We start from the raw sequence: 14,687 nt of genomic DNA, 5'->3' as shown, positions 1-14,687 counted from the left end.
TATATGTGCAGGGCAGATTGTATATGTGCAGGGCAGATTGTATATGTGCAGGGCAGATTGTATATGTGCAGGGCAGATTGTATATGTGCAGGGCAGATTGTATATGTGTAGGGCAGATTGTATATGTGTAGGGCAGATTGTATATGTGTAGGGCAGATTGTATATGTGTAGGGCAGATTGTATATGTGCAGGGCAGATTGTATATGTGCAGGGCAGATTGTATATGTGCAGGGCAGATTGTATATGTGCAGGGCAGATTGTATATGTGCAGGGCAGATTGTATATGTGTAGGGCAGATTGTATATGTGTAGGGCAGATTGTATATGTGTAGGGCAGATTGTATATGTGTAGGGCAGATTGTATATGTGTAGGGCAGATTGTATATGTGTAGGGCAGATTGTATATGTGTAGGGCAGATTGTATATGTGTAGGGCAGATTGTATATGTGTAGGGCAGATTGTATATGTGTAGGGCAGATTGTATATGTGTAGGGCAGATTGTATATGTGCAGGGCAGATTGTATATGTGCAGGGCAGATTGTATATGTGTAGGGCAGATTGTATATGTGTAGGGCAGATTGTATATGTGTAGGGCAGATTGTATATGTGTAGGGCAGATTGTATATGTGTAGGGCAGATTGTATATGTGTAGGGCAGATTGTATATGTGTAGGGCAGAAAGGAAGACACGGAGTGTAGACAAGGTTCGGGTTGATGGGATTGGTTAAGGTTAGGGTTCTGGGTGTTAGATGGGGTTCGGGTTGATGGGATTGGTTAAGGTTAGGGCCAGGGTTCTGGGTGTTAGATGGGGTTCGGGTTGATGGGATAGGTTAGGGCCAGGGATCTGGGTGTTAGATGGGGTTCGGGTTGATGGGATTGGTTAAGGTTAGGGCCAGGGATCTGGGTGTTAGATGGGGTTCGGGTTGATGGGATTGGTTAAGGTTAGGGCCAGGGATCTGGGTGTTAGATGGGGTTCGGGTTGATGGGATTGGTTAAGGTTAGGGCCAGGGATCTGGGTGTTAGATGGGGTTCGGGTTGATGGGATTGGTTAAGGTTAGGGCCAGGGATCTGGGTGTTAGATGGGGTTCGGGTTGATGGGATTGGTTAAGGTTAGGGCCAGGGATCTGGGTGTTAGATGGGGTTCGGGTTGATGGGATTGGTTAAGGTTAGGGCCAGGGATCTGGGTGTTAGATGGGGTTCGGGTTGATGGGATTGGTTAAGGTTAGGGCCAGGGATCTGGGTGTTAGATGGGGTTCGGGTTGATGGGATTGGTTAAGGTTAGGGCCAGGGATCTGGGTGTTAGATGGGGTTCGGGTTGATGGGATTGGTTAAGGTTAGGGCCAGGGATCTGGGTGTTAGATGGGGTTCGGGTTGATGGGATTGGTTAAGGTTAGGGTTCTGGGTGTTAGATGGGGTTCGGGTTGATGGGATTGGTTAAGGTTAGGGCCAGGGATCTGGGTGTTAGATGGGGTTCGGGTTGATGGGATTGGTTAAGGTTAGGGCCAGGGTTCTGGGTGTTAGATGGGGACATACTAGTACTCGGTGTTGGCCCTCTCTCCGCGGGTCTCTTTGATCTCCTCCCCATTCTTCATCCAGAAGCTCTTGATGTGGGCGCTGTGGGCTGAAGATAGGTTGCACTGCAGGGTGAGGGGCAGGCTGTGGTGATCAACTGGCAGCGTGATATGGTCCGACGAGTTGATTGACGGCTCTGAAACACCAATAAGACACTTCTAATAGTCAATTCCATTTCAATACAGTCAATTCAGGAAATAAACTGACATTCCAATTCCTTGAAAAACAATGAGGGGAATTGGAATTAGAATTTCAGTGGAGAGAAGGTTCTGAAACACCAATAAGACACCAGGGTTAGGGTCAGTTCCATTTCAAATCAGTTGGGGTCAATTCCACTTCAAATTGTTTCTTCTTCTTTTTCTCCTTTTCAATGTAGTTCATTTAAAATTACTTGAAAAGCAATGAGGACAATTTAATTGGAATTTCAGTGTACTTCCTGAATTGACTGAATTGAAATGGAATTGACCCCAACCCTGATAGAGACATCACACAGGCTTGTGTTGTGACAGCTGGGTGATGTTCTCTCTTAGTATTCTAACCTGTATGACAGCTGGGTGATGTTCTCTCTTAGTATTCTAACCTGTATGACAGCTGGGTGATGTTCTCTCTTAGTATTCTAACCTGTATGACAGCTGGGTGATGTTCTCTCTTAGTATTCTAACCTGTGTTGTGACAGCTGGGTGATGTTCTCTCTTAGTATTCTAACCTGTATGACAGCTGGGTGATGTTCTCTCTTAGTATTCTAACCTGTGTTGTGACAGCTGGGTGATGTTCTCTCTTAGTATTCTAACCTGTATGACAGCTGGGTGATGTTCTCTCTTAGTATTCTAACCTGTATGACAGCTGGGTGATGTTCTCTCTTAGTATTCTAACCTGTATGACAGCTGGGTGATGTTCTCTCTTAGTATTCTAACCTGTGTTGTGACAGCTGGGTGATGTTCTCTCTTAGTATTCTAACCTGTGTTGTGACAGCTGGGTGATGTTCTCTCTTAGTATTCTAACCTGTATGACAGCTGGGTGATGTTCTCTCTTAGTATTCTAACCTGTATGACAGCTGGGTGATGTTCTCTCTTAGTATTCTAACCTGTATGACAGCTGGGTGATGTTCTCTCTTAGTATTCTAACCTGTATGACAGCTGGGTGATGTTCTCTCTTAGTATTCTAACCTGTATGACAGCTGGGTGATGTTCTCTCTTAGTATTCTAACCTGTGTGACAGCTGGGTGATGTTCTCTCTTAGTATTCTAACCTGTGTTGTGACAGCTGGGTGATGTTCTCTCTTAGTATTCTAACCTGTATGACAGCTGGGTGATGTTCTCTCTTAGTATTCTAACCTGTATGACAGCTGGGTGATGTTCTCTCTTAGTATTCTAACCTGTATGACAGCTGGGTGATGTTCTCTCTTAGTATTCTAACCTGTATGACAGCTGGGTGATGTTCTCTCTTAGTATTCTAACCTGTATGACAGCTGGGTGATGTTCTCTCTTAGTATTCTAACCTGTGTTGTGACAGCTGGGTGATGTTCTCTCTTAGTATTCTAACCTGTGTTGTGACAGCTGGGTGATGTTCTCTCTTAGTATTCTAACCTGTATGACAGCTGGGTGATGTTCTCTCTTAGTATTCTAACCTGTGTTGTGACAGCTGGGTGATGTTCTCTCTTAGTATTCTAACCTGTGTGACAGCTGGGTGATGTTCTCTCTTAGTATTCTAACCTGTATGACAGCTGGGTGATGTTCTCTCTTAGTATTCTAACCTGTGTTGTGACAGCTGGGTGATGTTCTCTCTTAGTATTCTAACCTGTGTTGTGACAGCTGGGTGATGTTCTCTCTTAGTATTCTAACCTGTATGACAGCTGGGTGATGTTCTCTCTTAGTATTCTAACCTGTGTTGTGACAGCTGGGTGATGTTCTCTCTTAGTATTCTAACCTGTGTTGTGACAGCTGGGTGATGTTCTCTCTTAGTATTCTAACCTGTATGACAGCTGGGTGATGTTCTCTCTTAGTATTCTAACCTGTATGACAGCTGGGTGATGTTCTCTCTTAGTATTCTAACCTGTGTTGTGACAGCTGGGTGATGTTCTCTCTTAGTATTCTAACCTGTATGACAGCTGGGTGATGTTCTCTCTTAGTATTCTAACCTGTATGACAGCTGGGTGATGTTCTCTCTTAGTATTCTAACCTGTATGACAGCTGGGTGATGTTCTCTCTTAGTATTCTAACCTGTATGACAGCTGGGTGATGTTCTCTCTTAGTATTCTAACCTGTGTTGTGACAGCTGGGTGATGTTCTCTCTTAGTATTCTAACCTGTGTTGTGACAGCTGGGTGATGTTCTCTCTTAGTATTCTAACCTGTATGACAGCTGGGTGATGTTCTCTCTTAGTATTCTAACCTGTATGACAGCTGGGTGATGTTCTCTCTTAGTATTCTAACCTGTATGACAGCTGGGTGATGTTCTCTCTTAGTATTCTAACCTGTGTTGTGACAGCTGGGTGATGTTCTCTCTTAGTATTCTAACCTGTATGACAGCTGGGTGATGTTCTCTCTTAGTATTCTAACCTGTATGACAGCTGGGTGATGTTCTCTCTTAGTATTCTAACCTGTATGACAGCTGGGTGATGTTCTCTCTTAGTATTCTAACCTGTGTTGTGACAGCTGGGTGATGTTCTCTCTTAGTATTCTAACCTGTATGACAGCTGGGTGATGTTCTCTCTTAGTATTCTAACCTGTGTTGTGACAGCTGGGTGATGCTCTCTCTTAGTATTCTAACCTGTGTTGTGACAGCTGGGTGATGTTCTCTCTTAGTATTCTAACCTGTATGACAGCTGGGTGATGTTCTCTCTTAGTATTCTAACCTGTATGACAGCTGGGTGATGTTCTCTCTTAGTATTCTAACCTGTGTTGTGACAGCTGGGTGATGTTCTCTCTTAGTATTCTAACCTGTATGACAGCTGGGTGATGTTCTCTCTTAGTATTCTAACCTGTATGACAGCTGGGTGATGTTCTCTCTTAGTATTCTAACCTGTGTGACAGCTGGGTGATGTTCTCTCTTAGTATTCTAACCTGTATGACAGCTGGGTGATGTTCTCTCTTAGTATTCTAACCTGTATGACAGCTGGGTGATGTTCTCTCTTAGTATTCTAACCTGTGTTGTGACAGCTGGGTGATGTTCTCTCTTAGTATTCTAACCTGTGTTGTGACAGCTGGGTGATGTTCTCTCTTAGTATTCTAACCTGTATGACAGCTGGGTGATGTTCTCTCTTAGTATTCTAACCTGTGTTGTGACAGCTGGGTGATGTTCTCTCTTAGTATTCTAACCTGTATGACAGCTGGGTGATGTTCTGTCTTAGTATTCTAACCTGTATGACAGCTGGGTGATGTTCTCTCTTAGTATTCTAACCTGTGTTGTGACAGCTGGGTGATGTTCTCTCTTAGTATTCTAACCTGTATGACAGCTGGGTGATGTTCTCTCTTAGTATTCTAACCTGTATGACAGCTGGGTGATGTTCTCTCTTAGTATTCTAACCTGTGTTGTGACAGCTGGGTGATGTTCTCTCTTAGTATTCTAACCTGTGTTGTGACAGCTGGGTGATGTTCTCTCTTAGTATTCTAACCTGTGTTGTGACAGCTGGGTGATGTTCTCTCTTAGTATTCTAACCTGTATGACAGCTGGGTGATGTTCTCTCTTAGTATTCTAACCTGTGTTGTGACAGCTGGGTGATGTTCTCTCTTAGTATTCTAACCTGTATGACAGCTGGGTGATGTTCTCTCTTAGTATTCTAACCTGTATGACAGCTGGGTGATGTTCTCTCTTAGTATTCTAACCTGTATGACAGCTGGGTGATGTTCTCTCTTAGTATTCTAACCTGTATGACAGCTGGGTGATGTTCTCTCTTAGTATTCTAACCTGTATGACAGCTGGGTGATGTTCTCTCTTAGTATTCTAACCTGTATGACAGCTGGGTGATGTTCTCTCTTAGTATTCTAACCTGTATGACAGCTGGGTGATGTTCTCTCTTAGTATTCTAACCTGTGTTGTGACAGCTGGGTGATGTTCTCTCTTAGTATTCTAACCTGTGTTGTGACAGCTGGGTGATGTTCTCTCTTAGTATTCTAACCTGTATGACAGCTGGGTGATGTTCTCTCTTAGTATTCTAACCTGTATGACAGCTGGGTGATGTTCTCTCTTAGTATTCTAACCTGTGTTGTGACAGCTGGGTGATGTTCTCTCTTAGTATTCTAACCTGTGTTGTGACAGCTGGGTGATGTTCTCTCTTAGTATTCTAACCTGTATGACAGCTGGGTGATGTTCTCTCTTAGTATTCTAACCTGTATGACAGCTGGGTGATGTTCTCTCTTAGTATTCTAACCTGTATGACAGCTGGGTGATGTTCTCTCTTAGTATTCTAACCTGTATGACAGCTGGGTGATGTTCTCTCTTAGTATTCTAACCTGTGTTGTGACAGCTGGGTGATGTTCTCTCTTAGTATTCTAACCTGTATGACAGCTGGGTGATGTTCTCTCTTAGTATTCTAACCTGTATGACAGCTGGGTGATGTTCTCTCTTAGTATTCTAACCTGTATGACAGCTGGGTGATGTTCTCTCTTAGTATTCTAACCTGTGTTGTGACAGCTGGGTGATGTTCTCTCTTAGTATTCTAACCTGTATGACAGCTGGGTGATGTTCTCTCTTAGTATTCTAACCTGTGTGGGTTTTTGGTGGTGCATCGGGACGATATGAACAAACACTTCATATATTGGCATAGAACGCTGATTAGAAAGAACATAGATAACCACAGGAAATGTTACGACTGTGTGATGATACATCTGCTGAGCTTTTCTGTATCAATATTCTTGCGATTGAATACAAATGTTAGTTTTCAAACAATTATCAGTACATTATGGATGTACTGTTGCACATACATGCTCACTTCATACTACTAAATGACCCTGTCGTTCATGCTGGACAAGCATAATGAGTTGGCTATAAACAGATGTAGGATCTTAATTTGAGCCACTTTGCCACAGCAGGAAAATAATCTTGCAGCAACAGGAAATGTGAATTATTATGTGGATAATAATTATTGGACATTTTTGTAGTGGGTTAATAAAAAAAATTCTTAAGAGAAAATCAAGTAAAAAAAATGTCACAGTAGAAATTACAAACCTCAGAAGCCTTTTTAAACTTCAAAAACACTACAAGTTTTTAAATGTCCTGCAGTTCCGGAAAGTTCTCCTGCAAAAGGGTGGTCAAATTCAGATCCTAAATCTTTATTAGTACTTTCCCATACTAGATCCGTGCATATACACATGCACTCTGGATGTCTGTAACTGGCGCAGGCCTAAACCTCCAATGATTTCATAGGCATTCAGTAATTCAGTTTAGAAGCTTGTAGAGGTAACATTCTCAAGTAGGGGTTCGAGGTTAGGGTAGTGATTTAAAGCCGGAGTTTGATAGGTTTCTAACAGGAGGACAACATACAGGACATACATACATATATATGACTCTGTCCAAACCCATGTTGAGCGTAGTTCACTTTACAGCTCATACTGAAAGCTGGTGACGAATTAAAATGTTAACTCAATTCAAAGAAATCTGAAAGACAACAAAAGAAAAGGGAATTCAACAAGAAGTAGATGTGAGATGATGGGTAGATTAAAAAAAAAGTAAAATAAAAGTTTAGACAAAGTAGAAAATTGAGGAAGTTAAAGATCTCTGGGTTAGTTTGAATCTACAAGAGGTGCAGGGTTCAGCGTACATGGCGGGAGGGGTCTCTGCAGAGCACTGTGCTCTTATAGGACAGATTAGATGAAGCAGATGCCTTATTTCTTCATTTCCATGACTTCTGGTAGGTGATGGCTTCTGTGAGGAAACTGGTGGTCCTAGGGGTTTCTGGAAAGGTAACTGGGCACACAGAATACACAGGGAGAGCTAGTTGAGCTGCCTAGGGACTGAGGTACACAGAATACACAGGGAGAGCTAGTTGAGCTGCCTAGGGACTGAGGTACACAGAATACACAGGGAGAGCTAGTTGAGCTGCCTAGGGAGTGAGGTACACAGAATACACAGGTAGAGGTAGTTGAGCTGCCTAGGGACTGAGGTAGAGGTAGTTCAGCTGTCTAGGGACTGAGGTAGAGGTAGAGGTAGTTGAGCAGCCTATGGACTGAGGTAGAGGTAGTTGAGCAGCCTATGGACTGAGGTAGAGGTAGTTGAGCTGTCTAGGGACTGAGGTAGAGGTAGTTGAGCAGCCTATGGACTGAGGTAGAGGTCGTTGAGCTGCCTAGGGACTGAGGTAGAGGTCGTTGAGCTGCCTAGGGACTGAGGTAGAGGTCGTTGAGCTGCCTAGGGACTGAGGTAGAGGTAGTGGAGCTGCCTAGGGACTGAGGTAGAGATCGTTGAGCTGCCTAGGGACTGAGGTAGAGGTAGTGGAGCTGCCTAGGGACTGAGGTAGAGATCGTTGAGCTGTCTAGGGACTGAGGTAGAGATCGTTGAGCTGTCTAGGGACTGAGGTAGAGGGTTCTTAATTTTCAGGATGTATGGTAGGTGATGGCTTCTATGAATGAGCTGACAATGCTGGGGATTTTGGACAGGGAATGTAGTCTAGGGATCTGGGGTACACACAGAGAGCTAGTAAAGCCGCTGGCCCTCATCCTAAGGGGGTCAGGGGTAATCTACTACTCTGACCACTCACTCTGCAACACAGTAACGGTGGCCTGTGCTCTGATCCAGGTGGTGGCAGGGTTTTGGTGCAGATCATTCCTCCTTGGATCATTACTGGCCCGGCACTCGTACGTCCCGGCATCCTCCAGGCCGAGACGCGTCACGCCCAAAACGCTCACGCCGTTGGCGCCGTACGCCGTGTTGATGGAGACGCGGTGTTTATGGGCGCCGTCCCAGAGCTGGCGGAAAGAGTCGGCCCGGTTGATCTCGGCGTACCACCACTGGACCTCTGGGGTCGGGTTACCGACCACGTCACAGTACAACTCAAAGGTGTCACCTGTTAGTTTGGTCTCAGACAGGGGAGACTTCACAAAGCCAGCTGTGGAGTATAGGAGCAGTGGAGTATAGGAGTAGCAGTGGAGTCATCCACAGGAGAGGAGGGAGAGTAGTGTTTCCGGTATGGAGTGGTGCAGCGTGTCCACGTTGGCAGGTGGAGAAGGGAAAACAGGGTGAGGGTGTAGAATGGATGAACAGGCAAGAGAATGAAAGGATGAATTAAAAGGAAACCGTTTGGAAAAAAGAAAAAAGAAAAGATTAGACGAATCATAATAAAGAACAGAAGTTGACAGAGCAAATAATATGATGGTGGAAAACAATGGTTAACAGAGCTCAATAAAAATAAGAGATTAGATAGAGAAAAGAACTAAAGCATAGCCCTTTAATAAGTGTATCTGTTACATCGTCCGTTAGTACAGTCGTGGCCAAAAGTTTTGAGAATGACACAAATATTAATTTCCACAAAGTTTGCTGCTTCAGTGTCTTTAGATATTTTTGTCAGATGTTACTATGGAATACTGAAGTATAATTACAAGCATTTCATAAGTGTCAAAGGCTTTTATTGACAATTACATGAAGTTGATGCAAAGAGTCAATATTTGCAGTGTTGACCCTTCTTTTTCAAGACCTCTGCAATCCGCCCTGGCATGCTGTCAATTAACTTCTGGCCACATCCTGACTGATGGCAGGCCATTCTTGCATAATTAATGCTTGGAGTTTGTCAGAATTTGTAGGTTTTTGTTTGTCCACCTGCCTCTTGAGGATTGACCACAAGTTCTCAATGGGATTAAGGTCTGGGGAGTTTCCTGGCCATGGACCCAAAATATAGATGTTTTGTTCACCGAGCCACTTATCACTTTTTCCTTGGCAAGGTGCTCCATCATGCTGGAAAAGGCATTGTTCATCACCAAACTGTTCCTGGATGGTTGGAAGAAGTTGCTCTCGAAGGATGTGTTGGTACCATTCTGTATTCATGGCTGTGTTCTTAGGCAAATTGTGAGTGAGCCCACTCCCTTGGCTGAGAAGCAAATCCACACATGAATGGTCTCAGGATGCTTTACTGTTGGCATGACACAGGACTGATGGTAGCGCTCACCTTGTCTTCTCCGGACAAGCTTTTTCCCAGATGCCCCAAACAATCGGAAAGGGGATTCAGAGAAAATTACTTTACCCCAGTCCTCAGCAGTCCAATCCCTGTACACAACATGCTGCATACTCAGTATTTCACAGCATACACAACATGCTGCATACACAACATGTTGCATACACAACATGTTGCATACACAGTATTTCATAGCATACACAACATGTTGCATACACAGTATTTCACAGCATAAACAATATTCTTAAAGCACCCAGAGACTTCCCAGGCATATTATATTGTGAATAGGTTCTTATTATGGCGTTTTCTATTAGTAATGCGCTTTATAAATCCTATAGAGCAGTGGCATTGGCGGCAGATAGCCTATCAGTTAAGAGCGTTGAGCCGACTAACCCAAAAGGTCGCTGGTTCGATTCCCCAAGCCGACAAATGTGCCCAGGTGCCATTGAGCATGGCACTTAACCCTAATTTGTCCTGTAAGTCGCTCTGGACAAGAGCGTCTGCTAAAACGTAAACATTGTAGTGTTAGTGAAGCACCAGGGACTTCCCAGGCATATTGTGTAACTGTAAACATTCACTGGCTGTCTATCACTTGGCAGTGACCTTAGGACCATCTCTAGCTTCCATTCCTGCTATTTCTGGTAAATTGTAATCCAATATGTCCGACAATCGATATCCTCATCCTCTGAGGATGCCTCTACTAGACTGAGTGCGTCGCAAATTGCTCCCTAAATAGTGCACTAATTCTTGGGAACATTACCATGGGCTGTGGTCAAAAATAGTGCACTACTTCTTAGGAACATTACCATGGGCTGTGGTCAAAAATAGTGCACTACTTCTTGGGAACATTACCATGGGCTGTGGTCAAAAATAGTGCACTACTTCTTGGGAACATTACCATGGGCTGTGGTCAAAAATAGTGCACTACTTCTTGGGAACATTACCATGGGCTGTGGTCAAAAATAGTGCACTACTTCTTAGGAACATTACCATGGGCTGTGGTCAAAAATAGTGCACTACATAGGGGATAGTAGTTCTATAGCTTGCTCTCCATCAACATGTTTTCGGCACTTTTATTTCCATCTCACACACACACACACACACACACACACACACACACACACACACACACACACACACACACACACACACACACACACACACACACACACACACACACACACACACACACACACACACACACACGAGCAATATGTTCGGAACATCACCAACTAAGTGGCCTTGTGGTTAGAGTGTCCGTCCTGAGATTAGAAGGTGTGGTTAGAGTGTCCGTCCTGAGATTAGAAGGTGTGGTTAGAGTGTCCGTCCTGAGATTAGAAGGTGTGGTTAGAGTGTCCGTCCTGAGATTAGAAGGTGTGGTTAGAGTGTCCGTCCTGAGATTAGAAGGTGTGGTTAGAGTGTCCGTCCTGAGATTAGAAGGTGTGGTTAGAGTGTCCGTCCTGAGATTAGAAGGTGTGGTTAGAGTGTCCGTCCTGAGATTAGAAGGTGTGGTTAGAGTGTCCGTCCTGAGATTAGAAGGTGTGGTTAGAGTGTCCGTCCTGAGATTAGAAGGTGTGGTTAGAGTGTCCGTCCTGAGATTAGAAGGTGTGGTTAGAGTGTCCGTCCTGAGATTAGAAGGTGTGGTTAGAGTGTCCGTCCTGAGATTAGAAGGTGTGGTTAGAGTGTCCGTCCTGAGATTAGAAGGTGTGGTTAGAGTGTCCGTCCTGAGATTAGAAGGTGTGGTTAGAGTGTCCGTCCTGAGATTAGAAGGTAGGGAGTTTGACCCCAACCGGTTGAGTCACACCAAAGACTGTAAAAATGGTACCCAATGCATCTCTAATTGGCACTCAACATGAAGGAGACTTGTTGGTAAAGACCTGCGATAGACTAGCGTCCTATCCAGAGGAATGTACATGAAGCTTCCTAACGCTACAGGAGACTAGCGTCCTATCCAGAGGAATGTACATGAAGCTTCCTAACGCTACAGGAGACTAGCGTCCTATCCAGAGGAATGTACATGAAGCTTCCTAACGCTACAGGAGACTAGCGTCCTATCCAGAGGAATGTACATGAAGCTTCCTAACGCTACAGGAGACTAGCGTCCTATCCAGAGGAATGTACATGAAGCTTCCTAACGCTACAGGAGACTAGCGTCCTATCCAGAGGAATGTACATGAAGCTTCCTAACGCTACAGGAGCCTAGCAGCCGTTCTAGCTCGTTCAATATGCTACTTACTTACGTTTGGAAGAGCGCATCGTGATACCTATAGAATTGGAATATGTATCGGCACCTAAGTACGGAGATAATATCTTATCGTGAGGTCCCTAGGGGATAGGGGTGTCATCTGGAATGTAACCTTTGATGACTTGTCTGCTCACCTACGATGCTGTTCACATTTACAATACAGCCAGCCAACAACAGAGTAATACTATTACCTAATAGTAATTAGGCTATTACAATGTCTATACATCAGTGACCATCTCTGCTGGCCTTATACACCAAAGCTCGATGATTTTCATAGCAAATGCCTCTTTTCTGTCCTTTGTGTTTTAGTACTTTGTACTTTTGCTCATGAAAGAAATCCGGTAGTGTCATAGTGACTCAAGATTTGAACTCGTGAACTTGTCGTCTTGCATTGAATCTCCTTTGGAAACAGTTTCTGCAGCCACAAATGACACTCTATTCCCTTTATGTAATAGACTAGGTGTCATTTTGGGACGCAGTATTTGTCCTCTAATGACGTTTCTGGGCTTGTGTCTGGATCGTAATGCTGCTCACATCCACAATGCAGCCAGCCAGGCAGCAAGACAGCAATAACATTACCTAATAGTAGTAATACTTTTACCCTACTAAAGGATCTATAACATTATACACCATCTCTGGTAGCCTCGTACATAAAGGATCTCTAACATTATACACCATCTCTGGTAGCCTCGTACATAAAGGATCTATAACATTATACACCATCTCTGGTAGCCTCGTACATAAAGGATCTATAACATTATACACCATCTCTGGTAGCCTCATACATAAAGGATCTATACACCATCTCTGGTAGCCTCGTACATAAAGGATCTATACACCATCTCTGGTAGCCTCGTACATAAAGGATCTATACACCATCTCTGGTAGCCTCGTACATAAAGGATCTATAACATTATACACCATCTCTGGTAGCCTCGTACATAAAGGATCTATAACATTATACACCATCTCTGGTAGCCTCGTACATAAAGGATCTATAACATTATACACCATCTCTGGTAGCCTCGTACATAAAGGATCTATAACATTATACACCATCTCTGGTAGCCTCGTACATAAAGGATCTATAACATTATACACCATCTCTGGTAGCCTCGTACATAAAGGATCTATAACATTATACACCATCTCTGGTAGCCTCGTACATAAAGGATCTATAACATTATACACCATCTCTGGTAGCCTCGTACATAAAGGATCTATAACATTATACACCATCTCTGGTAGCCTCGTACATAAAGGATCTATAACATTATACACCATCTCTGGTAGCCTCGTACATAAAGGATCTATAACATTATACACCATCTCTGGTAGCCTCATACATAAAGGATCTATAACATTATACACCATCTCTGGTAGCCTCGTACATAAAGGATCTATAACATTATACACCATCTCTGGTAGCCTCGTACATAAAGGATCTATAACATTATACACCATCTCTGGTAGCCTCGTACATAAAGGATCTATAACATTATACACCATCTCTGGTAGCCTCGTACATAAAGGATCTATAACATTATACACCATCTCTGGTAGCCTCGTACATAAAGGATCTATAACATTATACACCATCTCTGGTAGCCTCGTACATAAAGGATCTATAACATTATACACCATCTCTGGTAGCCTCGTACATAAAGGATCTATAACATTATACACCATCTCTGGTAGCCTCGTACATAAAGGATCTATCATTTACATAATAAATGCCTCTCTTTTTTAAAATGTTTTTTGTTTGAAATTATCCAATTTATATTGGATGAGGGCTGGAAGTTTTTTTAGGGTTTTTTTGTGCTTTGCTCGTGAGAGAGATTCATAGCCGACTGATTTTAACCAGTGACCTTGTCATCCTACAGATCATCTCATGGATATCACCAGAACTCCTATACATAAAATACTGCTTTAGCAAATTCCCTCACTATACACTTAGGGAAACAAAAGGTGCTATCTAAAACCTTAAAGGGTTCTCCTATGGGGACAGCCAAAGAACCCTTTTGGAAGAGTGTATTGTATACAATGTATAGTATATTCTGTATTATTCAGGGGATTAAAGGTCGACCGATTAATCGGAATGGCCGATTAATTAGGGCCGATTTCAAGTTTTCATAACAATCGGAAATCTGTATTTTTGGACGCCAATTTGGCCAATTAAAAAAAAAATATATATGTTTTATTTATTTAATTAGGCAAGTCAGTTAAGAACACATTCTTATTTTCAATGACGGCCTAGGAACGGTGGGTTAACCGCCTTGTTCAGGGGCAGAATGAGCGATTTTTACCTTGTCACCTCGGGGATTCAATCTTGCAACCTTATGGTTAACTAGTCCAACGCTCTAACCACCTGCCTTACATTGCACTCCACGAGGAGCCTGCCTGTTACGCGAATGCAGTAAGAAGCCAAGGTAAGTTGCTAGCTAGCATTAAACTTATCTTAGAAAAAACAATCAATCAATCATAATCACTAGTTAACTACACATGGTTGATGATATTACTAGTTTATCTAGCCTGTCCTGCGTTGCATATAATCGCTTAGGTACACGTTGCTCCAACCATAAACATCAATACCTTTCTGAAAATCAATACACAAGTATATATTTTTAAACCTGCATATTTAGTTAATATTGCCTGCTAACATAAATTTCTTTTAACTAGGGAAAATGTGTCACTTCTCTTGCAAACCGAGTCAGGGTATATGCAGCAGTTTGGGCCGCCTGGCGCGTTGTGTATTTATTTGAAGCTAAATTGATTTT

At 43.2% G+C, this 14,687-nt stretch overlaps 1 protein-coding gene across 1 annotated transcript in view; it reads right to left on the bottom strand.

Moving 5' to 3' along the window:
• The window catches only part of LOC106579049 (neuroplastin), a 52,161-nt gene that overhangs the window by 22,993 nt on the left and 14,481 nt on the right, over window positions 1-14,687 (bottom strand). Inside the window, exon 2 of the mRNA XM_045688557.2 lies at window positions 1,532-1,706. Coding sequence (XP_045544513.1) covers window positions 1,532-1,706 — 175 coding nt within the window. The remainder of the gene's footprint in view (window positions 1-1,531; window positions 1,707-14,687) is intronic.

Source organism: Salmo salar, chromosome 10, assembly GCF_965601325.2.
Source record: "Salmo salar chromosome 10, fSalSal1, whole genome shotgun sequence".
NCBI classification, from domain to species: Eukaryota; Metazoa; Chordata; class Actinopteri; order Salmoniformes; family Salmonidae; genus Salmo; species Salmo salar.
Note: the sequence above shows the minus strand (reverse complement) of the source record. Positions and strands in the feature narration are given on the sequence as shown.